At 39.1% G+C, this 25,652-nt stretch overlaps 1 protein-coding gene across 1 annotated transcript in view; it reads left to right on the forward strand.

Annotated features, from left to right (window-relative positions):
- ush2a (Usher syndrome 2A (autosomal recessive, mild)) overlaps window positions 1-25,652 on the forward strand; it is a 248,165-nt gene that overhangs the window by 21,675 nt on the left and 200,838 nt on the right. The window contains exons 4-12 of the mRNA XM_066670600.1: window positions 10-145; window positions 2,709-2,772; window positions 4,829-5,123; window positions 6,249-6,433; window positions 9,296-9,517; window positions 14,423-14,516; window positions 20,818-21,013; window positions 22,027-22,157; window positions 23,470-23,665. Of these exons, the coding sequence (XP_066526697.1) occupies window positions 10-145; window positions 2,709-2,772; window positions 4,829-5,123; window positions 6,249-6,433; window positions 9,296-9,517; window positions 14,423-14,516; window positions 20,818-21,013; window positions 22,027-22,157; window positions 23,470-23,665 (1,519 nt within the window). The remainder of the gene's footprint in view (window positions 1-9; window positions 146-2,708; window positions 2,773-4,828; window positions 5,124-6,248; window positions 6,434-9,295; window positions 9,518-14,422; window positions 14,517-20,817; window positions 21,014-22,026; window positions 22,158-23,469; window positions 23,666-25,652) is intronic.

The following is a 25,652-nucleotide window of genomic DNA, read 5'->3' on the forward strand; positions in this document are numbered from 1 at the left end:
TGGTTCTAGGTCCATAGCACAAGTGTGAGTTTGTTCCTGAATGGACAGGAGGAGGACAGCACAGCTTTGGACACTCAGACCCTTGCTGGCCCGGTCTCTGACATCACATTGGGCAGTTTCGCTTGGATTGGACAGAGCTCCAACGGTAACTTAGCTTTTTAGATTTAAGTCCCTAGGCTCTGGGGTGATCCGTCTATTCTGATAAACTCCAGCAGCTTCTTTATTTGATCTGCAATTATTTTTCTTTCCAGACGGAAAACGTCTTTTCGACTGCCATGTATTTTTTCAGAAACATAAAGGCAATGCTTTTTTTCACAGTCTCTTTTAACTTGTTAATCCAGTGGGTTTGTTTGTTTAATTATTTTTTTTTCCTTTCTTTTTCTTTTTTTGAAATTAAAAGCTACAAATTTATTTTTGATTTTGCAACTCATTCCAAAAGTATTGGGTGAAGATTTATGACTCCAGAAAACCGAGTTTAATGCTGGGTGTCTTGGCACTGGGCAGAGACCTTGGTGGCCTAAGGTTTATCTGCTGTTGCTCCAGAATATCCAATTCCATTTTATGATTGTTTAATATTTAAGAGGTGTTGAATAGTCAACTAGCATTTTGATTGTTCTGTGTGATTCTTGGGGTCCCTCAACCGATAATCATAGCTGTCAGTTTAATCAGCAATCATTATTTTGGCAATTAAATAAATAATCAGTATTTTAAAAAGGGTGAAATGTCAGAGGAGGCACTTTTGGGCTTTTCTTATACAGTATTTGATTTCACGGTACTACTTTGCATAGGCGAGGAATATAGATAAATACATTATATTATTATATTATTTTGCCCTTATTTTTATATTAATTTACACACACCAAATTTTCTTCTTATTTGAATTGAAAGGCAAAAAGGGCACACTAATTTGCAAAGGTGGCACATTTTTTCATTACAGAAATATCCGTAAGCCTGCAACTAATCATATCTAGGGGTTTACGAAGGCCAGGGGTGACCATATGGCCACACATAATCTGTTCATAAATGAGATGAGATGGGATTTGTGCAGTGTCCACAGAGAAATAAAATGCATTTGAATACATATCTGTGAATGGCACAGACTAAATAGATGTCAACCCTGTTACCTTTATAAATTCTTTCTGGAAGAATCCTTCACCACTTGGAATCCTACACTGTGGGAATCTTCTTATATTCCCCAGAGATGTGTCTGTCTTATGACTTGTTACTTATTGTAATTATTAGCTAAATGTGAAATAATACTTGTTTCCTGGAGTTCTACCAATTTCGGGTTGTTTTTGCGGATATGTATTTGTGCTGTTTGTACATTTCCAAGTATATTAATAATATGTATAATCTCCGCAGAAAAGTATGAAAATAAATAGAGCAACTGCTCCATTGACCAATGGCAATAGTCTGCCAAAGGGGTATAAAGTGGGAAGTGCATTTTCTGGAGCCATTCAAGGCATTCAGTTTAATGAATGAATGTGTGTACCATCACCAAACCTCTATCCTCACAGCAGTGTTTCAGCATTTGAGCACAGGCCTTTCCTTGAGAAAAATAAACTCCCAACTAATACTTGAAGAATCATTTGACTAGCAGGTGTCCACAATCTTTGGTCATATTTTTTTTTCACATTTCTCAAATGGAAGTAGTGTATAATGCAGATATCATGTACCATGCAGTTTAGAGCCCATGAAAAGAACAGCATTAAAAAAAAACACTCAAAAACGCAGTCAGCGTCTCTGGTGTAACTTCAAAGTTCCAGTTAATGTAATCCTGTTTGCACACATTTTTCTACTCCAGGACAAAGGCCTGAGCCCAAAATCCAGCTCTTTTTATCTGGAATTGGACGTGGAAAAAACATAGCAGGTGCTTTTACCATCTCCTGGCTCTAATGTGGAGAAACAAATATAAAGCAAAACTTAGATTTGTAATACATAGCCAAAACACCTGCTTATCTAGTGTTTTTAAATAAGACCATGGCAGAGACATAAATAAACACAGCCAAGATTAAACTGCTTTAAACATGGTTTACCCACTTTTAAGTGATTTTACAGATCATAATTTCATATGCAATTTTGTAAATTATGCCAGTTTGTGTCAGACTCTCAGCATCTTTGGCTCAGGGTTGACTATGAATTCAAATTGTAAACAAAACAAATGTGAAATAACATGAATACTGTAGTTTGTATGTGATCTGTGTACGAATAACTCAAAAATGTTAATATGGCTATAATACAGTCAGTTCCCAATATGATGCCCAAACATCACGTGACCTCATGGCTGAATGTCATTAAATTCTTACAGATATGTTCCAACCCAGCGCAGTAATATCTTTATTTTTTATTATTATTATTTTTTTTTGTGTGTGTGTCTTTCTTTAGTACAAAACCAAAATACATTTAAAATTAAAATAATTAATTAAATGTGAAATTAAGTATTTCTAGAAATTGTATTTATAATACCATAATGAGCTTTTCTAACTTATCTGGAGATTCATATTTTAGTAGATGTGCTTTAGACATTGCTGCCTTGTTGCTGGGATTACTCCTAACAGAAAGCTGCAAAACAAAAAAAATCCCAGCAAGTGCCTCTGTTAACGCTAATAAAGGCAGAGATAAGGTAATCCACTGCTGCTGTGAAGCCCAAAACGCTGCCCTGCCAATAGTAGCCTTTGACTCTTCTATTTTTCTCCTTTTCTCCCCAGGGTCCAATCAATTCATTGGGAGAATGCAGGACTTCAGATTCTATCTCCACACTTTAACCAACAGGTCAGTGGTGCTTTAACATGGGTCAGGAATATAAAAAATATATGTGGTTAATATTAGCTGTTAGAACTAGGCATTCTGAGGTGAAAACACCTCTAGTATAATACTAGATTGTTTTGTTTTGTGTACTAGAGGTACTATTTTGAAGGTGTATTTTTGTCTGTTGCCAGAGTGTAAATGTACAGTAATTGTCAAGAGACATTAAAACAAATCATTAGAGTTGTCTTTAAATTTTACATTACCACTCCCATTACCGCGACCCTGAAATGGAAAAGCGGAAAAGAAAATGTATGTATGTATTAAACTCCCATTTTGGGGATTCAAGGTTTGTTAATACAGTCAATATATGTCTTTAAATTTACATATACAGGTGCTGGTCATAAAATAAGAATATAATTAAAAAGATGATTTATTTTAATGATTTATTTCAGTAATTCCATTCAAAAAGTGAAACTTGTATATTATACTCATTCATTACACACAGACTGATATATTTCATGTGTTTACTTCTTTTAATTTGATGATTATAACTGACAACTAATGAAACCCCCAAAATCAGTATCTCAGAAAATTAGAATATTACTTAAGACCAATACAAAAAAAGGATTTTTAGAAACGCTGGCCAACTGAAAAGTATGAGCATGAAAAGTAAGGGCACGTACAGCACTTAATATTTAGTTGGAGCTCCTTTTGCCTGAATTATTGCAGCAATGTGGCGTGACATGGAGCCGATCAGTCTGTGGGACTGCTCAGGTGTTATGAGAGGCAGGTTGCTCTGATAGTGGCCTTCAGCTCTTCTGCATTGTTGGGTCTGGCGTAGTGCATCTTCCTCTTCACAGTACCCCATAGATTTTCTATGGGGTTAAGGTCAGGCGAGTTTGCTGGCCAATTAAAAACATGGTCCTTAAACCAGGTGCTGGTAGTTTGGGCACTGTGTGCAGGTGCCAAGTCCTGTAGGAAAATGAAATCTGCAGCTCCATAAAGTTGGTCAGCAGCAGGAAGCATGTAGTGCTCTGAAACATCCTGGTAGACGGCTGCGTTGACCTTGGACCTCAGAAAACACAGTGGACCAACACCTGCAGATGACATGGCACCTCAAACCATCACTGACTGTGCCTCTCCTCTCTTCCTCCAGACTCTGGGACCTTGATTTCCAAAGGAAATGCAAAATTTACTTTCATCAGAGAACATAACTTTGGACCACTCATTAACAGTCCAGTTCTTTTTGGAAGCGAGACGTTTCTGATGCTGTCTCTTGTTGAAGAGTGGCTTGACACAAGGAATGTGACAGCTGAAACCCATGTCTTGCATACATCTGTGCGTGGAGGTTCTTGAAGCACTGACTCCAGCTGCAGTCCAGTTTTTGTGAATCTCCCACACATTTTTCAATGGGTTTTGTTTCACAATCCTCTCCAGGGTGTGGTTATCCCTATTGCTTGTACACTTTTTATTGCCACATCTTTTCCTTCTCTTCGCTTCTCTGTGTTTGGACACAGAGCTCTGTGAACAGCCAGCCTCTTTACAATGACATTTTGTGTCTTGCCCTGCTTGAGTAAAGTGTCAATGGTCGTCTTTTAGACAACTGTCAAGTCAGAAGTCTTCCCCGTGATTGTGTAGCCTACAGAACTAGACTGAGAGACCATTTAAAGGCCTTTGCAGGTGTTTTGAGTTCATTAGCTGATTAGAGTGTGGCACCAGGTGTCTTCAACATTGAACCTTTTCACATTATTCTAATTTTCTGAGATACTGAATTTGGGGTTTTCATAAGTTGTCAGTTATAATCATCAAATTAAAAGGAATAAACACTTGAAATATATCAATCCGTGTGTAATGAATGAGTATAATATACAAGTTTCACTTTTTGATTGGAATTACTGAAATAAATCAACTTTTTCATGATATTCTAATTTTATGACCAGCACCTGTATATCCAGTGTAACTCTAACATGTTTTTAAAAATAGGTTGGTAGAAAATTGGTAACCCTGAAGGCAGTTACAGACATGGTCATATGCCTACTTGTAGGAAATTTGAGTATACACTTTATATCATACATCACAGAGAGATAGAGGAGGTGTTTTCAGGGCATTTGCCCCCTCTCCATGCGGCTCCATCATGCCGCTGCCCCCCCTCCCACCCAAGAGTGCACCCCCTGGTGGAAAGGTACTGCATCCCCAACGGAGCGGAGGATACCACTCAGAACCGCGTTCTCCGGCTGCACACGGATGCCCATCCACCACAACACATCAACGATAATGACATCGGCACCGGCTGGGTCTCCTCCATCCTCAGCTCCACCCAGAAACTGGAGCAGGGCGTCTCCATCACCATAGACCTGCACAACGGACTCTACCAGGTGTGGGTTAAACAAAATTAAAGGAAATATCTAATTATGATATTCTGATCCAAACAAGTTTTTTCCACAATAAAAAAACGAAAGTGAGATCATCTTAAATCTAATCTGAATGTTTCTCTTTCATAGCTTGGTGTAAGTATATTATACGATTTTTTACATTACGTGGCCAAATTCCTGCTCAAAATATCTTCTGATATGAAGGGTATTTATCAGGAATTCATTTTTACTGCAGTAATAGTTTCTACTCTTCCAGCAAAGCTTTACACAAGATAAAATGCCTACATTGCTGTGAGGATTTGATTTTGTTCAGCACACAGATTTTAGCCTGGTATTGATGTTCATTGAGTATTTCTGGAATACATACACCACTCCAGCTCATCCCAACAGGACTGGACTGAGCTCTGTTACTCTACAGAACACAGTTCCGCTGCTCCACAGCCCAGTGCAGGGAGCCTTTATAGTCTGGCCCAGTGGTAAACATTTTGCATCTTTTGCTAACAAACCAACCCCCTCCTAAATACAAACACACACACACACATAGACACACACACACACACACACACACAAATACTCCTGGAACAGTTACCCAGTCTTATAACTAGAGACCTAAAGGCTTGTGTGTGTTTGTCTCAGCTCCCTGAACGATTTTCGCTTTGCAAATCTGACGGCTTGGGACCCTCTCCGCTGTTCAAACAAGCAGAAGCCAAGTGCTTTAAGTGTGTGTTTGTGTGTGTGTGTGTGTGTGTGTGTGTGTGTGTGTGGCTAAGCTGTGCGGAGGAAAGGACGGAAAGGGTCCAGCTGAAAACGCTGGTGGATTTAGGCAGCTCTGTGGCAACGGAGCCTCTTCTCAACGACAGATAAAACACACCGTCACACAGCCTTTGAAATGTCCACTTAGTCAAAGCTGGGACCAGTTCCTGCACAAAAACACATCTGAATTAGTTACAGAGAAAGGGAGAGAGGGAAAGGGCTTCAAGCTGTTCTTCATAGCAGTGGCAAGCTCGAGAAGTCAGCCGAGTCGACTGTGGAGCTGCAGATAATAGATAATCCGTTGCTGTTTAGTATTTCATGCATATTCCTCCCTTCCATCCAGCAATTTTTCATGCTCTCTATTCCTTTGCTCAGGTTTTCTACGTGATCCTCCAGTTCCAGAGCGCTCAGGCCGAAGCCGTAAGGATTCAAAGGAAAACAAGCAATGAGTCGGAATGGAGGGACTGGCAGTTCCTTGCCAAAAACTGCAGCTTCTTTGGGATGGAGGATAATGGGCCTCTGGAAAAGCCTGACTCTGTCAACTGTCTCCAGTTTCCCAGGTAAAAATATACACACACAGAAAAACAATATCTCAGCAAGTGAAATCAACCCAAATACGGGTTATTACGGGAAAATTCCTTAGATCATAATTTGCTCATTGATGGTTCAGAACACTTAAAGAAGATTCTCTTAAAACATTTTAAAATAAGCAACGTCAGACAAAAAGCAAGCAAAAGACACTTAAAATAAAAATGATAATTCACAAAATCAAAAGACTGTGGAGGATTTTAGTTCTGTAAATATACATAAGTGTTATTTCAGCAACCATTTCAGTGCTCAAGTATCCACCATCCTTCTGTCTGATATCAGTGTTGTCCGGAATAAGGAAAATCTACAGAGACATTAAGCAGGAACTTCAGTGATATTAAGGAGCTACCAAATAAATGTGAAGGAGCAACTCTAGAAATTGTAAGGAACATTAAGATATATTAAGGAGAAACTTCAAAAGGTATTATAAGGAGTAACTATTAAGGAGACCACTTCCATGTTGTTTTTTCTTTCTTTTCTCTTCTCTATTGGTAAACACACAGACACTTAAACTTGGCATTAGTCCACCCACAGGCAGATGAGGGTCCTTCAGCAAGTGTGTGTGTATGTGTGTGTGTGTGTGTGTGTATGTGTGTGTGTTGCTTTCTAAGCTGCATCAAAGCAAGGCTGAGACAAGGCTCCATGTTTGATGGACACAGTGGATTGTGGGTTAGCAGGAAGTCTGAGAGCTTTGGGCGGATCTGAGGAGATAGGGTTTGCAAATCTTCTGCACTTGGCTCTGCTCCAGAGAACAGGAGTTACTTAGCACCTTTCAAACTAACACACACACACACACACACTATAGCTGCCATATGTCTCTACCTGACTTCTAGTACTTAAGTCAAACAACTGTATTGAATTTTTGGCTAAAATGAACTGAAGTGTATGTTATTTACTGGGTTAAACATTCCTGCAATTTGGTATACACCATAGATCCAAAGATTTGTGGACATCTATTAGTTTTTATTGCTTCATTATTTGTGGACACAGTGCATGATGTCTGATGTGTAAAATAGGATGCTCAGGAACTATGCTCAGTGCCAAATGTGGGCTAGACTGGTATAAAGTCCCTCAGCACTGGCCTTGTTTGTGATCCAGAACTAATTGTCCAACATCAGTGCCTTACCTCATTAATGTTTGAGGCTTGAAGTTACCTGATACTCAGAGACATCTTTGAGGATGTTTCCTTAGCTTACAGGGAGCAAACTCGTACATAACCAACCAACATCTTCTAATATCTTGCTACTGTGATGTGTTTTAGAAAATAGTGTTCTTGATATGTAGCATTTTGCCCAGCAATAATTTATTTATAGATATATATATAGTCATTAAACCTGTGTCTAAATCTACACTTGTGTTTAGTATTCCAGCATCCTTTTTTTAATGTCTGGAGTGGCAGTACACTGACACAGTACCTCACTGTTTTGATGTTGGTCGTATTTATCTTTAAATTTTAAAGCTGGCCATTGAAGCGCTGTTTCCTCAGAGCATTGTGGCTCGAGCCAGATATTACCTTTAATCCCTGAATATTTCAACATTTAAACAGACTACTGTTAACTGATCTGTCAACATTTGGAGAGATGGAGAGAGAGAATATAGAGGAGAAAGAGGGAATTACTCTACTTCTCTCTCTCTCTTTCTCTCTCTTTAGAAGCTGACTTAGTAGAAAATGTGCTTGATTGGTTTGTAACATTGTTACCTGCTGAAACCTACAGCAAATATATTTTTTTCCTCACATTCTATTACCATGGTATTATATACTGTCACATATGGGCATAATGCATGTACAAAATTGGCACTTGAAATGGCTTTGGTTACCAACTGCTGTAATTTCTGCAGTGTTCAGATCAGTCACTGTTCAGAGATTGAGAAGAGAGGTCTGTACTGGTGAGGAAAGTGTGGGTGAATTCACAAATCCAAAATACCTGTCAGTCTTTATATGAAACGCAAGACATTCACCTTCTTTTCTGGGAAGGTGCAGCTGCTTGCATAATCGTATGATGAAGTTGTGTTCGCTTGTATTATATGTGGGGAAAAAAATGTCTCCAACCACCTCAGGATGTGGTCTGATTGAATTTACTGCAGTGAATCTTTTGTGTGTTTACACCTGGTTTTCATGCAGTGAAGTGAAATCCAAATGTGATCTGATGGGAGAGAAGAAACTGAGAAGTAAAGGCAGGAAAGAAAGGAAGAGAGACAGGGGGAGAGAGAAGAGGGAGAGACAGACATGCTCTGTCCTGGTTAAGTCTGTAAGAATTAGAAGTTGGGTTCAGGAGAGAGAGAGGGGTGGGGGTTGTGGGTGGTGAGACTGGTTCTGTTCTGTGGCGACGGCTGAGCTCTGAATAATTCAGACGATTCCAGCACCTGTCCCGGACACACACACACACACACACACACAGAGACACGCACACACACACACTCACACACCTTTCCCAAAACACTGCAACTCTATGGTGTGTTTTGCTCTCTTCTTCAAAGAGAAAGGGTTTCAGAACTGTTTTTTTTGGCATGTTTCATTTTTAATGTACTGTGTCAATTCACTTTTTTGTTTTTGGGTGAATTTTACTCTTTTTAATCATTTGTAATACTCTCAAAACTATAGTATTATTCTGATAAAATCAGAAGGCTAAAATATAGGTCATTTCAGGCTTCACTGTCTGTGATCTATTTTTTTATGCTTTGCCAGTGTACATAGATATAGATATAAGATTTATGTACTTTATGTATACTTTAAGTGTAACAATAAATAAAAAAATGCATTAAACAAACAAGAATATTTAATGTATAATGCTAGCTATATGTAGCTGTATCATTTCTCCTCTTTTTTTTCACAGTGATGTCCCTTTTTCTCATGGAAATATCACCTTCAGCATGTTGACCCCAGAGCCAATCCTCCGCCCGGGGTACAACAGCTTCTACAACAGTGCCGCTTTGCAGGAATTTGTGAGAGCTACAGCAGTGCGGATCCAGCTGCAGGGTCAATACTACACACAGAGTGAACTCGTTCCCTTTCGCCATCGCTACTATGCCATTGATGAAATCACCATCAGTGGCAGGTTAGTCCTCCACACACCTCAGCATTGAAATCAGCAGAGATGAGTCATGAGACATAAGACTGAATTTACAAACCGGATTCCAAAAAAGTTGGGACACTAAACAAATTGTGAATAAAAACTGAATGTAATGATGTGGAGGTGCCAACATCTAATATTTTATTCAGAATAGAACACAAATCACAGATCAAAAGTTTAAACTGAGAGAATGTATCATTTTAAGGGAAAAATATGTTGTTTCAAAATTTCATGGCGTCAACAAATCCCCAAAAAAGTTGGGACAAGGCCATTTTTTAACCACTGTGTGGCATCCCCCCTTCTTCTTACAACACTCAGACGTCTGGGGACAGAGGAGACCAGTTTCTCAAGTTTAGAAATAGGAATGCTCTCCCATTCATGTCTAATACAGGCCTCTAACTGTTCAATCGTCTTGGGCCTTCTTTGTCGCACCTTCCTCTTTATGATGCACCAAATGTTCTCTATAGGTGAAAGATCTGGACTGCAGGCTGCCATTTCAGTACCCGGATCCTTTTCCTATGTAGCCATGATGTTGTGATTGCTGCAGAATGTGGTCTGGCATTATCTTGTTGAAAAATGCAGGGTCTTCCCTGAAAGAGACGACGTCTAGATGGGAGCATATGTTGTTCTAGAACCTGAACATAGTTCTCTGCATTAATGGTGCCTTTCCAGACATGCAAGCTGCCCATGCCACAAGCACTCATGCAACCGCATACCATCAGTGATGCAGGCTTCTGAACGGAGCGTTGATAACAACTTGGGTTATCCTTGTCCTCTCTGATCCGGATGACATGGCGTCCCAGTGTTCCATAAAGAACTTCAAATCGTGACTCATTTGACCACCAAACAGTCTTCCATTTTGCCACACTCCATTTTAAAAGACCCCTGGCCCAGTGCAAACGTCTGAGCTTGTGGAGCTTGCTTAGAAATGGCTTCCTCTTTGCAGTGTAGAGTTTCTCCTGGCAACGGCGGATGGCACAGTGGATTGTGTTCACTGACAATGCTTTCTGGAAGTATTCCTGAGCCCATTCTGTTATTTCCTTGACAGTGGCATTACTGTTTGAGGTGCAGTGACGTTTAAGGGCCAGATTCTCTGAATCTTTTGATGATGTTACGCACGGTTGATGATGATAACTTAAAAGTCTTTGCTATTTTACGCTGGGTAAAATCTTTCTGCGCAAAAATGGTGGAATTGGTGATCCTCTTACCATCTTGGCTTCAGAGAGACACTGACACTCTGAGAAGCTCTTTTTATACCCAATCATGTTGTCAATTGACCTAATTAGTGTTAATTGGTCTTTCAGCTGTTCGTTATTTGCTCAATTTCCTTTTTCCAGCCACTAATAGCTACTTGTCCCAACTTTTTGGGGATTTGTTGACACTGTGAAATTTTGAATCAACATATTTTTCCTTTAAAATGTTACATTTACTCAGATTAAACCTTTGATCTGTCATCTGTGTTCTATTACGAATAAAATATTGACATTTGCCATCTCCACATCATTGCATTCAGTTTTTATTCACAATTTGTTTAGTGTCCCAACTTTTTTGGAATCTGGTTTGTAGTTGTGATTCGTATCAGTAATCGTCAAGTCATGCATCCCTCAAATGTGAGTCTTATTGTTGAGTCATGAATTACAGGGATGAAGTCACTGTAGAGCAAGTTGGATTCAAGTCACGAGAGTCTAGCGAGACTCAATAAACTGCAAGCCAATGTATTGGTGATCTGGTCTGAGTGATGTAGTGATACTGTTGTAAGTTCTGGTACAATTCCGCAGGATGTCAATTCGAATCATGTTACAAGTTCAGTCATGAGTCAATTCATGAGTTTAATCAAGTCACCAGTTGTTTTATACAAGTCCAACAGAACATTTACAAAAACAATTATATCAACACAGACTGTTTTAATCCAACAGAATATTTTAATCTACAGTTGTGAGTAATGCTCATAAAACTCATTTAAAAATTAATGTGCAACATAGTCACTGTAATCATTTAAAATGTATTCTGTCTCTTATATTATCTCTCTCTAAAGAGACTCATCCAACGAGACCTTTGACTCTTTTAAATTGTTCCTGTGTGTTGCATGCATGTATACACTGCTGAATTCCACACTTACTGCTCTGACTATGGTAATTATGCCTTTATGGGGACAGAGAGAGAGAGAGAGAGAGAGAGAGAGAGAGAGAGAGAGAGAGAGAGAGAGTTTGTGTATGTGGAGGCAGCATTAATTAATAGCTAGTTAAAATGGCACAGGAGAAGTGGTTTAGAGACTGGAGTCTCATCATCTTTTGACATTCAGAGGTGCCCTCTCTTTTTTTTTTCTTTCTGTCTCCTTTCTCTCTCTTGCTCTCTCGCTCTCGCTCGCTTTCACTCATTCTCTGATCAGTTAAATGATGCTTTATTGGCATGAATTTAAGATGATATATTATGACCCAAGCAATTAACTATAGTCATCAAAATGGGCCACAAGGTCATATATGAGAGGCCTTTTAGGTCACATTTCAAACTTACCTCTCACACACACTATCAATCCTCTTGTACACACTATCAATTCTCTCACACACACCATCAAACCCTTTCATACACACCTCATACCCTCTCACACATACCATCAAACCCTCACACACACACACCATCAAACCCTTTCACAGAGGATCACAGTGTGTTAGAGAGGATTGACAGTGTGTTAGAGAGGATTGACAGTGTGTATGAGAGGTAAGTTTAAAATGTGGCCTAAACTGCCTCTCACAGTCATGCAACATGTAGTATTACTGTCACAGAGCTTAAGGGTACTGGGGTTGCAAGTTCAATCCTTGCTTGGGTGACTGTATGTGACAATTGGATGTGTTCTCCCCGTGTGTATGTGGGTTTCCTCTGTGTACTCGGAGTACAAGTGTTTGTGCGTGAGTGAATGTGTGAGAGAATGATGCATTGTGATGGACTGGACACCATCCAGGGTGTGTTCCTACCTTGCAACCAGTGCTTCCATGTGGGCACCACACCTGAAAAACATTGAACGTTTATATAAACGTAATGAAAGTATGAATGAAAAGAGCAATAATAATAGCTACACATTACAAAAAGTTAAGTAAATACTAATAAATATTACATGAATACGAAAAGATTTGGGTTCTTGAAAAGCACTTTATAAATGTATTATTATTATTATTATTATTATTATAAAAAGTCAGTATTATAGTTTGTTTACTTTGAGTCCTAACAATGTTTGCTAAAAAATAAGTTACATATTAATGATATTTTCAATGTTTTGTAGTTACATTTTCTTAAAACATGCAATTTAAAAATAGTTTTTTAATTTTCATACAGCAATCTCAGAATCTCTTCTTTATAAAGCATCGTTTTTGCAGTGTTTTTCTGTTATGTTTGTGGAGTGCAGGGCTTTTAATATCTGTAGCTGAACACCACCCCCTTTTTAAGATGAATAATTAATAACTAATAATTAAAGGCCTGACCCCCAGGTGCATGGTCCTCCTGATGGAGACCTGTCATCTTCCCTGTTCAGCATTACTACATGCTGCTGATATTTCCACTGGCATTTATAAATGTTGAATGGGGATGTCCTATTAGCCATGCAGGGCAAGATATAATAGAGAGAGAGAGAGAGAGTGAGGGAGAGGCGAAGAAAAAGAACAATGCAGAGAAAGCCAAAGGCTTTGACACAGGATGCTCTATATTTATTAATTATATTTTACTACTGTAGATATAGTTTCATGTTTATGCTCTAAGTGATTTAAGTGTACATGTGCTGATTTCTTGCATGTGAAATATTAGATGTTTTGTCTGATTTATGATGGTTCTGTAGCTGCTCATTCCTGTTTAGAGTCATGGTGGATCTGGAGCCACAGAATCTTTGGCAACAAGGCAGGAACGCACCCTGGGCATCACACACACACACACACACACACACACACCTGTGGAAACTTCTGCATGGCCAGTCAGCCTACCAGCACTGTGGGAGAAAAATAGGGCATCTGGAGGAAACCTACTCCGTCACGGAGAAAAAAGGACCCTGGAACTAGTAGAGCTTCCCTAGCTTTGAGACCAATGTGCTGCCCACAATGGTGATGCAGTTCACCTGTTAGCTGTGACTCTCAAAGTCACATGATGATGGAGCTGTAAATTTAAGGGCCTGCACACAGTTCTTTATTAAAAAAATGAGACATCAAATTTTCAAGCTGCTGCAAGGTCCAAAACCTGGATGAGATCATTAACTGACTAACTGCCCAGCTGATTTATTAACCCCTGTTAAATCTAAATAATAATAATGGTCCAAAAATGACAAAAATAACTATTTGTTACAATCAGCTTACACAGACAATGAAGAAAGTTAAGCATGTTTGTTCTATAAGTAGTGTTCTTCTCACAGAGCTAAAGGGTCTTTTGCGCCCTGGGATAAAGCTATACCTCAGGTCACTATTTGTGAAGAGTTTGGCCTCTTTTCCTCATGTCTCCATGATTTCCTCATGGGTGTTTGGGTTTCCTCACACATTCCAATGGTATATTTTGGTAGGTGGGTTGGTTGTGCAAGTTTTTCCACAGGTGTGAGTGAGTTTGTGACACTCTAAGACGGACTGGCACCCTGTCTGGGCTGTGTTCCTGCCTTGTGACCAGTGATTCTGGGTAATCTGACCCCCTGCAAACCTGATCAGGGTGAAGCAGTTACAGAAGATAAATGGATAAATGAAAGTTATGAAAACTGTTTTTTTTTTCCTCTGGTAAAGTTTCTGTTTTGGAAGATAATTTTCTTATTCAGTGTCTACACACAGTATTCAAATGCTGCTCCCTCTGGAAACAAATGAGAACAAAATATGTGTAGAAAAATGAATGAATGTTTTTGTTTTTTAATTTGTTATCTATTTTCTGTAGGTGTGAGTGCCATGGTCACGCTGAAAACTGCAATACCAATGTGAATCCGTACCAGTGTCTCTGCCTCCCTGAGAGTAACACACTCGGAGATAATGTGAGTCCTGGAGGAGATTCTCTCTCTCTCTCTCTCTCTCTCTCTCTCACACACACACACACTCCCTCTCTCTCTCTCTCTCTCTCTCTCTCTCTCTCTCACTGTCTCTCTGGCTCTCTTTTTTTAATTTAACATTTAACCACTTCCCCTTAATTATGTGCAGAAGTTGCCTTTAATTAACAGCGCCCTCAAAAATGGGCCTTAATGGAATGATGAGAGAGAGAGAGAGCGAGAGAGAGAGAGAGAATACCACACACACATATCCAGTTACATGAGAGTGAGCGAGAGATAGAAATGGGGCGGGGAGGTCAGGAGAATACCACATGCCTATCCACTTTCCTGAAAAAGAGCGAGAAGGACACAGAAAAACAGACAGAAGAGAGAGAAAGAGTGAGAGATGAGGGGAGTAGAGAGAGAGAGAGAGAGAGAGAGAGGGAGAAATGGACAGGGAGAGCGAATACCACACATATATCTAGTTTCCTGCAGGAGAACAAGCAAAAGAGAGATTGAGGAATAGAGGGAAAAATGGAGAGAGGGACAGTGAGAAAGGAAGAGCGATGGAAGGAGAGGAGGAAGTGGTTTTGTGGGCACACAGCTCTAATCGCTCCGCCCCATCAGCCCCTGGGAGTCTCACTGATGAGTCCAGTAGGTAATTATATCTCAGGGAAAGCTCTGATGGCACGGCTCACACTTTCACTGCTGCTTTGAACCGTCCCTTCTTCTCCAGGAAAGCTTTAGACTGGATGTCAAAACGTTGCTGTGAGGATTGAATGGTATTCAGCCACGTAAACAATAGTGAGGTCAGGTACTAATGTAGGGTGATTATTCTGGATCTCAGACACCACATCATCTTGTCATAAAATAATTGGATTGCTGTGAATGGACGTGATGATTGAAAATTGGACTTGAATTATCAAAGATTCTCTAATCTGAGATCATATCTTCAAATATAAGTCACAATTCCAAATGAAGTTATTTTCTACTGCATAAAATCTTCCAGATGTTCAGTATTCAGAGGACATGGTGATCCAACACCTAATCCTAAACATAATAGCAAATGTATTTGGCAGTTTTATTCTGTCAGAAATCCAGCTTTGGCTACAAATCCCTTAAATGTGCATGGGGCCAAATACAGAATGGTTCAATGTGGACAGTGTGGACAAGCCTTAAATTGTGCATTGATTGTTTACATTCCTCTACAAATGTGCTTAAACTTTTTCTAAATGGCTCTTTCAACTCCTGGAATGCCGTTTTATTCCCCCGTGCTCTCGCCAAAACACACATGCAGCGAGTCCTGTATTAAACTTTTAAACCCGATGTTTGGTGATTTGAATTATTCACGAGAGGCCATGCATAATTCACAGCAAGCCGCAGCTTTTCTCTCTCAGCGCTGTTGTTGTGTTCACAGAAACAAACCGGGGCCACATATAACACATTCTCTGGAAAGTGTGTGTGTGTATGTGTGTGTCTGTGTGTGTGTGTGTGTGTGTGTGTGTGTGTGTGTGTGTGTGTGTGTGATAAACATCAGTTCCTCATGGCCCTTAACGCCCCCCAGACCAGAACAGCTGGCTTTGAGCAGGGACTGGGGTCTACCCTGCAGCTATGTTGTCTGTTTTCGTTTGAATTTAAATAGGCCACTGCCATGTCATTCCATAAAAGCACCAGAGGGGCGCTATCAGTGCCTTAGTACTTTTGTTTGATGCTTAGCGCAGGTCTCAGTTGTTTTGGCTAATGATCATTTACATTTGGTGAAGTGGTTAGTGATGTTGGCCTGATTGGGCCACTATACTTTTGGCTATAAATTAATTCCATCAGCTGATGTGATTAGTGATGCTGGTCTGATTTGAACATTTTAGGAAAATTCAAAACTATATTGGTTTGTTAGCTTAGTGGATAACACTGCTGCCCTTGTGTGGCAGACTAGGGTTTGATGCCCTACCTTGTTCACCACAAGCCCTAACACTGCCTTTGTCTAAGGCATCTAAGCCCAATAAATAGTTCCATGAGAATAAAGTAGATAATTGGCATTTACAAAATTTTTGGATGCATAGATTTCACATTTCTCAGTTTCAAAAATGCCAGCAAATCTACTATAAATCCTTTTTATGTTAAGACTATGTGACTAATTTATATAAAAATATTCTGTATAATATCCACACCTTTTGAGATATTTTACAGCTGTAGAAGATAACAGAAGATGTTCTAGTGCATTACAAATCCCCTGCACCTCTCCACTCTCTCTCTTGGACGTTTGTAAATGGAAATGCCTGTCTGTCCGAGTGATATTCAGCGATAGATCAAGTGGATTTAAGTGATGAATATTTAACTCCTCTGCTCGGCCGAATGCAGCGCTGGAAATGACGAATCCACAACCAATCCTCACAATTTCACCGCTGACGTTAAAGCCGCAGAAGTCACCCGACACATGTCGGAACGATCTGTGCTCTCTGTCGGCCGGCACGCACTTACCTGAGCACATTTATTTATTTATTTGCTTATTTATTTATAAATTATTTTTACAGCTGTACCTATTCATACACACACACACACATCATACTTCAGAAGGTCAAAAAAGCCCTGGAACACCTCTTCAATATCATTCCAGTGTTTGTTGTGGTATATCTGTTATGTATTTTCTGTTCAATCATTTATAGATTTAGGGAACAATGATGGATCATATAGTGCAAGTGATGAATTTTCACTAATGTCATCACTGAATCAGAATTGCACACACTTTATCACTCAAATCAGGTGGAATAAGAACAAGAAAAAAACATGAAAATTAAGAAAATAAGAATCACGATAAAAAGAATAGATAAAGGAGCTTCAGTGGAAGAATAGATAATAGAATACAATAAAATATGATAAAGATAGGTCGGCACATGGTGCAGCAGGTAGTGTCGCAGTCACACAGCTCCAGGGACCTGGAGGTTGTGGGTTAGAGTCCTGCTCCGGGTGACTGTCTGTGAGGAGTTGGTGTGTTCTCCCTGTGTCCATGTGGGTTTCCTCCGGGTGCTCCGGTTTCCTCTCACAGTCCAAAAACACATGTTGGTAGGTGGATTGGCAACTCAAAGTGTCCATAGGGGTGAATGTGTGACTGTGTTGCCCTGTGAAGGACTTGCACCCCCTCCAGGGTGTATTACTGCCTTGCGCCCAATGATTCCAGGTAGGCTCCGGACACACAACGATCCTAAACTGGATAAGTGCTTACAGATAATGAATGAATGAATGCAATATTTATAGTGAATGAATGATAAAAATAAATAAATGAAATGAGACCAAATCAAGTGAATAAATGATAGTAACATGAGATGTTACATGATTGCCTAATTATAAGCTCTGTTAAAATGTTTTAAGTCGTCATTTAAAAATGTCCACTGACCCTGCGTCTCTAATGGTATGGTATGGTAAAGTGTTCCAAAGTTTGGAGGCATAGGAGATGAGGGCTGTTTGAGGGCGTATATGATGTGTCTAAGGTCACCATGTTCAATGCCTGGTGTCTTCAAAAGAGACCTAGCCCCATCGGCCAAGAATAGAAAGGTTTTTCTCTTCAGTAATGGAGCGCCATCCACTGCAGTTTTAATCTAATGCCTTCCAAGACTTTGTTACATCAGCAAAGAGTAGCAAACTCCTCATTAATAAGAAAGAAGACATTTTTAATTAGCAATTGTCCACAAACTCTTGATCATATTGTATACGTTAAATTCTGGATGTGTAATGATGCTGAAGATGGGGATGTATAAAAGTTTTGCAATACAATTTTTGTTGTATTTCATCTAATCTGATCTTTAAATACATTCCTAGTTGAGTCTTAGTTCACCAATCACAGTGTCACTAGTTCTCAAGAGGGGTATACAGGATTGGACCATGTTCTCTGGAATGATAGAGCTCCCTCCAACAACTTTGGGACAAGTTGGAGTGGTGTTTGTGATCCAGAACTTGGCTAAACACGTTTCTCAGGTGAAAATGTGAGGTAACGTTTTCCACTCTCCGTAACGGAGCGAACTTTACGGTATTTTCTTCATTTCACATTTATCTAAAGAAGTGTAGAATGTCAGAGTGTTGGTATGCAGACACAAGAGTCACCCCCCTGGCCTTCTCAGAAACGACATGTTGGAAAAGCATGCTAACGCAGAGCGTTTTAGAGGGAGTCTAAAGGTCAACAGCAGGCTCTCCCCTTCTGCAGCCGCTCTGAGACCTTTCTTGGAGGAGCGTGAAATTAGCCACGGATTTCGGTCAGGCCTTTCATACCAGGAGAGGACACACTCCTCCTCCTTCCATCCTCCTTCCATCCTTCTTTCCCTCCATCTTTCCGTCTCCCATTTCTCACTTGCATCTTCATTCACACACACTTCTCCTGTCTCTCAAAACCTTCCCTAGACGAGTTGTAATGGGAAGCATGATGTGACTTTTTTTTTGTGGCATTAAGTTTTAGCTTCAAATGAGTAACTCCAAAGGAAAAGGAAAATTCATTAACTGTGAATGGGAGTTAATGGATCACAGTTCCACTGATTCACAGCCCAATGCTAGGGGATTTAGACACATCTAACACACACACATTGCATTGGGTATGGTGACTGAACTTTTGGACATTTAGTATAAAACAACAGATCATTTTCTACTTTGATTGTTTCAGTGAGCTTAGATGTACTAATACAGATCTAGGAGAGAGATTAATTTATGTTTTTTTAAACCACAGTATAAGAGAACACCATCGCTGGTGTGAATTCTGTTTACCTTTTTTCACTGATTAGCTTTGAGGAAAGGGCTGTGCTAATATAAACTCCTCTTGTTTAGTTGTATGCTAATATATTCAGTTACTTCAGTTTGTAGGTTGCTAAATAAGCTCTCCCACCTTTTGTTTACGTTGCTCTTGAATAAGCTCGGCATGCAAATGTGAGGTTTTAATGGAAGTTTGTGACTCGAGCCTTGTGTTTGCTAATGGAGCTTCAGACTTTTGCATGTTATATTTCCTGTTAGGCAGGAAATGATAAAATTGTGGTTATTTTTAAAACAAAACCACTGCATTATAAACAAAAGCCTTAAGCATAGTCTTAAGATAAGTGTGTAGATTATATTCTTACAAAGGTTTTAAACGTGCAGATACAAGGATAATATGAATTTTATTTGACTTTTCTCTCTTTCAGTAACTTATTAAAAAGTTTAGATGTGTCTTAAGGGGTACAGTGGCAAGTTATTGCCAGAGATGTCTGGTTCACCATTGGGCATGGTGACACTGGGCTCACAAGTCTTGGTTCATTTCTTGCTTTTTTGTGGAGATGGTGTATATTTCTCCTTAATCACAGTAGTGTCTGATTGATGCTGTGAATAAAAAGATGTGGAAGCAGGTGGTCCAAGCCTCCTTGGGGTAATTGCGTCCCCTGGACCAGTGGCGCACTGCAGCTTCTTCTAGAAGACTGACAACAGCATGAGACATCACTGGGGAATCCCACTTTTTTAAATCCATTTATAATAATTTCATTGGTACTTCTTTTGTCCAGTATAATTTGAAACAACTGTTCACAAAATTAAAGTCTTTTCCAGTAAAGGTTTAAGAGCAGTTGTATATATATTTCTTTACTAACTTAAATCGATGCAAGCATGAGTGTGGCCTGGTTAACTAGCTGTGTTTTTGAATTTCATATTTAATAAGTTGTCTGATGGAAAATATATTTTGGAATTTGAAAGTAGTGAGTATTTGATGAATGGCCATCATAATTAATACATTTTAAGTCATTCCCATTAACCTGGTCATTCAATCTTTTAGATTTTACTATTGATTTGTGTTTGACTATAAACAATTGATGACTCCTCATAATTACTGAATTAAGCTAATTTAGGGTGCACCCAGTGTTGACTCAAATATGAAAATGTGCATTCACTCAATGTCTTGTGCCTGTCATGAAATCCATGCAGTAGTGTTCCAACATTGTGTATAAATCATTTCTCAAAAAGATAAGCAGGCGTTCACAATCTCTTGACCATTCATTGTCTGTAACCGCTTATCCAGTTCAGGGTCATGGTGGGTCCTGAGTGTACCCGGAATCATTGGATGCAATGTGGGAACATACCCTGGAGGGGTATCTCATTTGCAGGGCGACACACACTCACATTTTCACTCACAGGCTCACACCAATTGAACACTTTTGAGTAGTAGCTCTTGACCATGTTTTTTTATAAATAAATGTTCTCTAATATTTCTTTAAAATAATTTGTTTTTTATTCAGTACAAAGCAACACTGGTGTATTTGTTTTCTGTATGTAGAATGGTCTGATTCTTTGTCTCTTTCCCTTTGAACAGTGTGAACGCTGTGCTCCACTTTTCAATGATAAGCCGTTCCGGTCAGGTGACCATGTTCAGGCCTACAACTGCAGGCCGTGTCAGTGCTATGGCCATGCCTCTTCTTGTCACTATGACCTAAGTGTGGATACCTACCCTCTAGAACATTTTAGCGGAGGAGGAGGTGTCTGTGACAACTGTACTCACTACACTACAGGTAAATTCTGTTCCTCTAATGTTGCTTGTTTATTGCTCAAGATACTTAAGTAAGTACCTAAAATACCTCTGGAGAAATAGCATCAGACCAAAAAGAGAAATGTGAAAAATGAGAGGTTAGTCCATCCCAACAGATCTGAGCACAGTGTGAGACAATCAGATGAACCAAGTGTAGAGAAATGTGCAGATTCTTGAGGTTAGGGAATTCAGTCTTATTAGTTGTTGTATTTCACGCTAAACACCTTATGCAAATTATTGAGCATGAAATATTACTTAAAAGTACAGGTTATTAGTGTGAAATTGGCAGGACTTTGATTCATGTGTGTTCTATGCATTAACACGTTTATATGCAAGTTTATTGACCTAAGACTTTAATAATACACTAATTAACCACAAAGTTCTACTCATCACTAATTCGAGACTGAAAAAAGCACTGAATTACTATTTTATGAGTCAATCTGCTTCACTAATTCAGCACCTATTCATGATTCTTTGGTTGGAAAAAAATTCTATGACATTAGTGTTTCCCACACAGGATTTCAATAACTTATAACTATAACTAATATGCTCAGCTGCATGTTGTACAAGGAACATTCCAGGTAATGAAGAACCAAAAATATAAAAAGGAAAAAATTAATATATAAATTTTTACTGAAGGAAGTAACTAATGATAAATATGGGACTTTGATTCATGTGGGTAGTCCTGCCAATTACAAACTTATAGCATGTGCATTTAGGTAATAATTCATATTCATAATCCATGCCCAATTTTCATAACAGGGTCTTAACAAAGTGTTTATTGTGCATTCCACATAACAGGCCCCCTTAGGTAATAATAAATGTCACAATGTATAAAGCTTAATACATAGTGAATTAATCGTTTATAAATGTCTAATTATTGTATTATTGAGTAAAGAACCAGACCTTTATAAGTGTTCCTTAAAATGAGCAAATCTAAAGTCATGGGATGGTGATTGATGCAGTTCTTATCTTTTTGTTGCATTTTCTTTAAAGGAAGGAACTGTGACAGATGCAAGACTCAGTTCTATAGAGAAGTTGGAACACCTTTATGGGCAGAGGATGTGTGTAAACCATGCGAGTGCAATAGTTCTGGCACGATCAATGGCAGTCTGGAGTGTGACCAGGTAAAAATCCTATATATTCTTATATTTATGGTGGGGATTCTCAGTGCAGCAGTGAGACTGATGGTGGTGGTGTGGTAGTTAGTATGATTGGATAAAAGACATCAGTACTTCTAGAGATTTTAACGCCCTCGGTGTTACTGCTGGACTGAGAATAGTCCAGCAACTCTGTAGCTACTGTCTCTTACTTTCTATAAGGTGGAGCAATGAGGTAAGTGTGTCTAACAGAGTGGACAGTGAGTGGACACAATGTTTAAAAATTCAAGCTACCCTGCTGTGTCTGATCCACTAATACCAGTGCAACACAGATTAACACACCATCACAACAACGTTAGTTTCACTGCAGCACTCATACCCATTCTGTGGTGTTCCTTTGGGGGTCCTGGGCACTGAAGAGCAGGGTAAAATAGGGATAAGAAGGTGGACTAAAGGCTGTAATTGTAGAACTACAAAGTACTCCTATATGATCAGTGGAGCTAATTTAATTGAGAATGTAGGGGTTTCTAATCTAGTGATTTATTTTTCAGATATTTGTGGACAACCTATTAAAGGTAAAATGAGATGATCTGGAGCAGGTGCCCATGAGTCTTCTTTCTCCTTGCCTAATGTCATGGGGAAGATGGGTAAACATCTTCCAAGCTCTTGGTTGTGGACCAGTGGACTTACTGTTTTTCAAGTGATTTGATCATCCAGAACACCCTCTCTTCTAGTTCCTTCTTCTGAGCCTGTGTTATTCAAAGGAAGGGACCATCCCTATGAATAGATATCAGTCTTTCTCCCTCTCTCTTTTTCTTCTCTCTCTATCACTCCCTCTTCTTTTCCTTTTTCTCCATGACCCTATTTCCATCGCTCCATCCCTCTCTGTTGCTCTGTTTCCCTCTCACTCTTTATACTCTTTATTCCCCACCCAACCCCTCTCTCTGGAGAATCCCTTCTTCATTCTAAAGACTGGGTCCATCCCTGTCGATAGATGTAGTGGATGACAAATTCGAAATCAATGTCTGGGTCAGAGCCACGTTGAGATTGTTGCCTTATTTGAATTCGGGGAATGATTATTTCCTTAATCTCTCGGACGGCTTCATTTGTCCGACTGGTCCGTTACCGTGGAGACATGGACCTGATATGGAGGAATTTAACCAATCAGAAGCAGTCAAATGCAACAAACTGTTGATAATTTCTTAATCATTTTTTGTCTCTCTCCTGGAAATCATGTATCTCTCTCGTGCTCACTCTCTCTCTCTCTCTCACTCTCTCTCTCTCTCTCTCTCTCTCTCTCTCTCTCTCTCTCTCTCTCTCTCTCTCTCTCCCCCTGCAGGTGGGTGGTTGGTGTAAATGCAAACAACATGTTTCAGGCCGCCGTTGTGATCATTGTGAGAGTGGTTTTTTTGGGCTGAGCATGGACTGGGCTGAGGGCTGTGTTGCCTGTAACTGCAGCTCCGCCGGGACTCAACCCAAACACATAACCTGCCACCCACTCACGGCTCAGTGCCAGTGTAAGACCAACGTCATTGGTACGTATCACTCACTCACTCTCACTCACTCTCTCTCTCTCTCTCTCTCTCTCTCTCTCTCTCTCTCTCTCTCTCTCTCTTCCTTTCTTCACTCTATTTCTCTCTATTTCTGTCTTTTTCCCAATTGACTGTTTATATATCTTCTTTGCTATCTTTGGTCTTTATCACCTAACCTTCTGTATTCTTGTTTTTCTTGCATTTGCAATCCCTTTCCCTCTTCTCCCTTCTTGACTTTCATTGTGTCTTCTTGATAAACACTCTCTAACTACTAACCTTTGAATAAGATTAAAATATTAAACACACACACACGCTTATATATATATATATATATATATATATATATATATATATAATATATATATATATATATATATATATATATATATATATATATATATATATATTTATATTTATATATACATACATAAATACATATATATATATATATATATATATATATATATTAGCCCATGTGTGTTAATATAAAAATATCATGATTAAATTGTTTGGTCACTGTACGAGCAGGTGTTTTTTTATTTTTTTCATTTTTTCACCCCACATCAAATTTTGCTGAAAGCTGTGGCCAAATGGATTTTTCCCTCTTTCTTTTTTGAAGCGTCTCAGGCCCTTTGTGATAAATCTCCTCTTCCTGCATGCCTTTGAAGCGTTTCTTATGAAATGCAAACTAACCTTACTCAGAAGATGGTGCGTGTTTCCTAGGCTGGGGATATCAAGGACCGCCTAATTTTAATTTTGTAATTCAACGCCAAGTTGATTATAATAAAGCGCCCCCCTGTTCCTGCTATTTTTCATGCCCGCTTACAAGACCTGCTTCTTTGTTTGCCGCTCCCACAGGTATTTCTCAGAAATTAGATTTGATTACGGCAATTTATTACCGTCCACTGCGTTTTGAGGCCGGCAGCAGCTTTGTGAGGGCAGAATTTATCAAGTGGCCCGTGTTTCACTGTGTATACAATACACTCTGAAATGTTGATGCATGAGAATATGATATCAAGGAGTTTTTCTGAGAGACTGAGTGGAGCATTGAAGTTTATAGTATATAAAGAGTATTTTGTATATATATATTATATGTAAATTTTACAAATTTTATTTTATTTGTAAAATACACAAAAAACATTCTTCTTTGAATTGAGAGACCAATATAATTTTTTTCTAAATATAAACGGTATAAATAGAATTTGATGCTTGAAGGTGAATATAAAAGGTATAAAAGGGGCATCCAGGGACATCTTTGTGAGGCAACTGCAAGACTGCACTGAATTATGGTCTTTTACCATCTACCATACATACATATTGTGAAGAGATTCCAGAGAAATCTCAGTTCGTGTAGAGCAAGGCCAGAAACCTCTTGGAATATACGTGAATCTCTGGACCTCAGACATCACAGGAGCCTGTGTCACAACTTGTTTCCCAAAGAAAACAGATGTGTCAAAGATGAAAGAGAACATTTCAGATCAGTGGTGAACAACTAATCTAGATTGTTATTAGTGAAAGGTGCAATAGCTTGCATATCTCATGGTATGAGTGGTGTATCACTGCCCACAACATGAGTGATTTAGGTTAGTCTGAAGGCACTATTGATATGCGGGTGTATATTGGGATGTATGCTATCATCATGGTGATGTCTTTTGCTAGGAAATCCATGGTTATTTCAGCAAGACAATGGCAGAGCCTCATTCTGCATATGCTACAACAGCTTGGCTTCTTAGATACATGCATGTGATGTTGTGTGTGTACTTGACTATTCTGCAGCAGACCAGATCTAAATTAAGAATCTAATCTTATAAAACAAACAAACAAAAAACAGAAAAACTTGTGCATCCTTAGTTCCCAAAGCATACAAGGAAAATTGATCTAACACAGTTGAAAACACACCGGTTTGCATTGTATGGTGGGTTTCATATTCAACATATTGAACATATATTTACAAAATACAGTAAAGATGGTCAGTGAAAACGTTTTTTTT

This window comes from Hoplias malabaricus, chromosome 1 (assembly GCF_029633855.1).
Source record: "Hoplias malabaricus isolate fHopMal1 chromosome 1, fHopMal1.hap1, whole genome shotgun sequence".
NCBI lineage: Eukaryota > Metazoa > Chordata > Actinopteri > Characiformes > Erythrinidae > Hoplias > Hoplias malabaricus.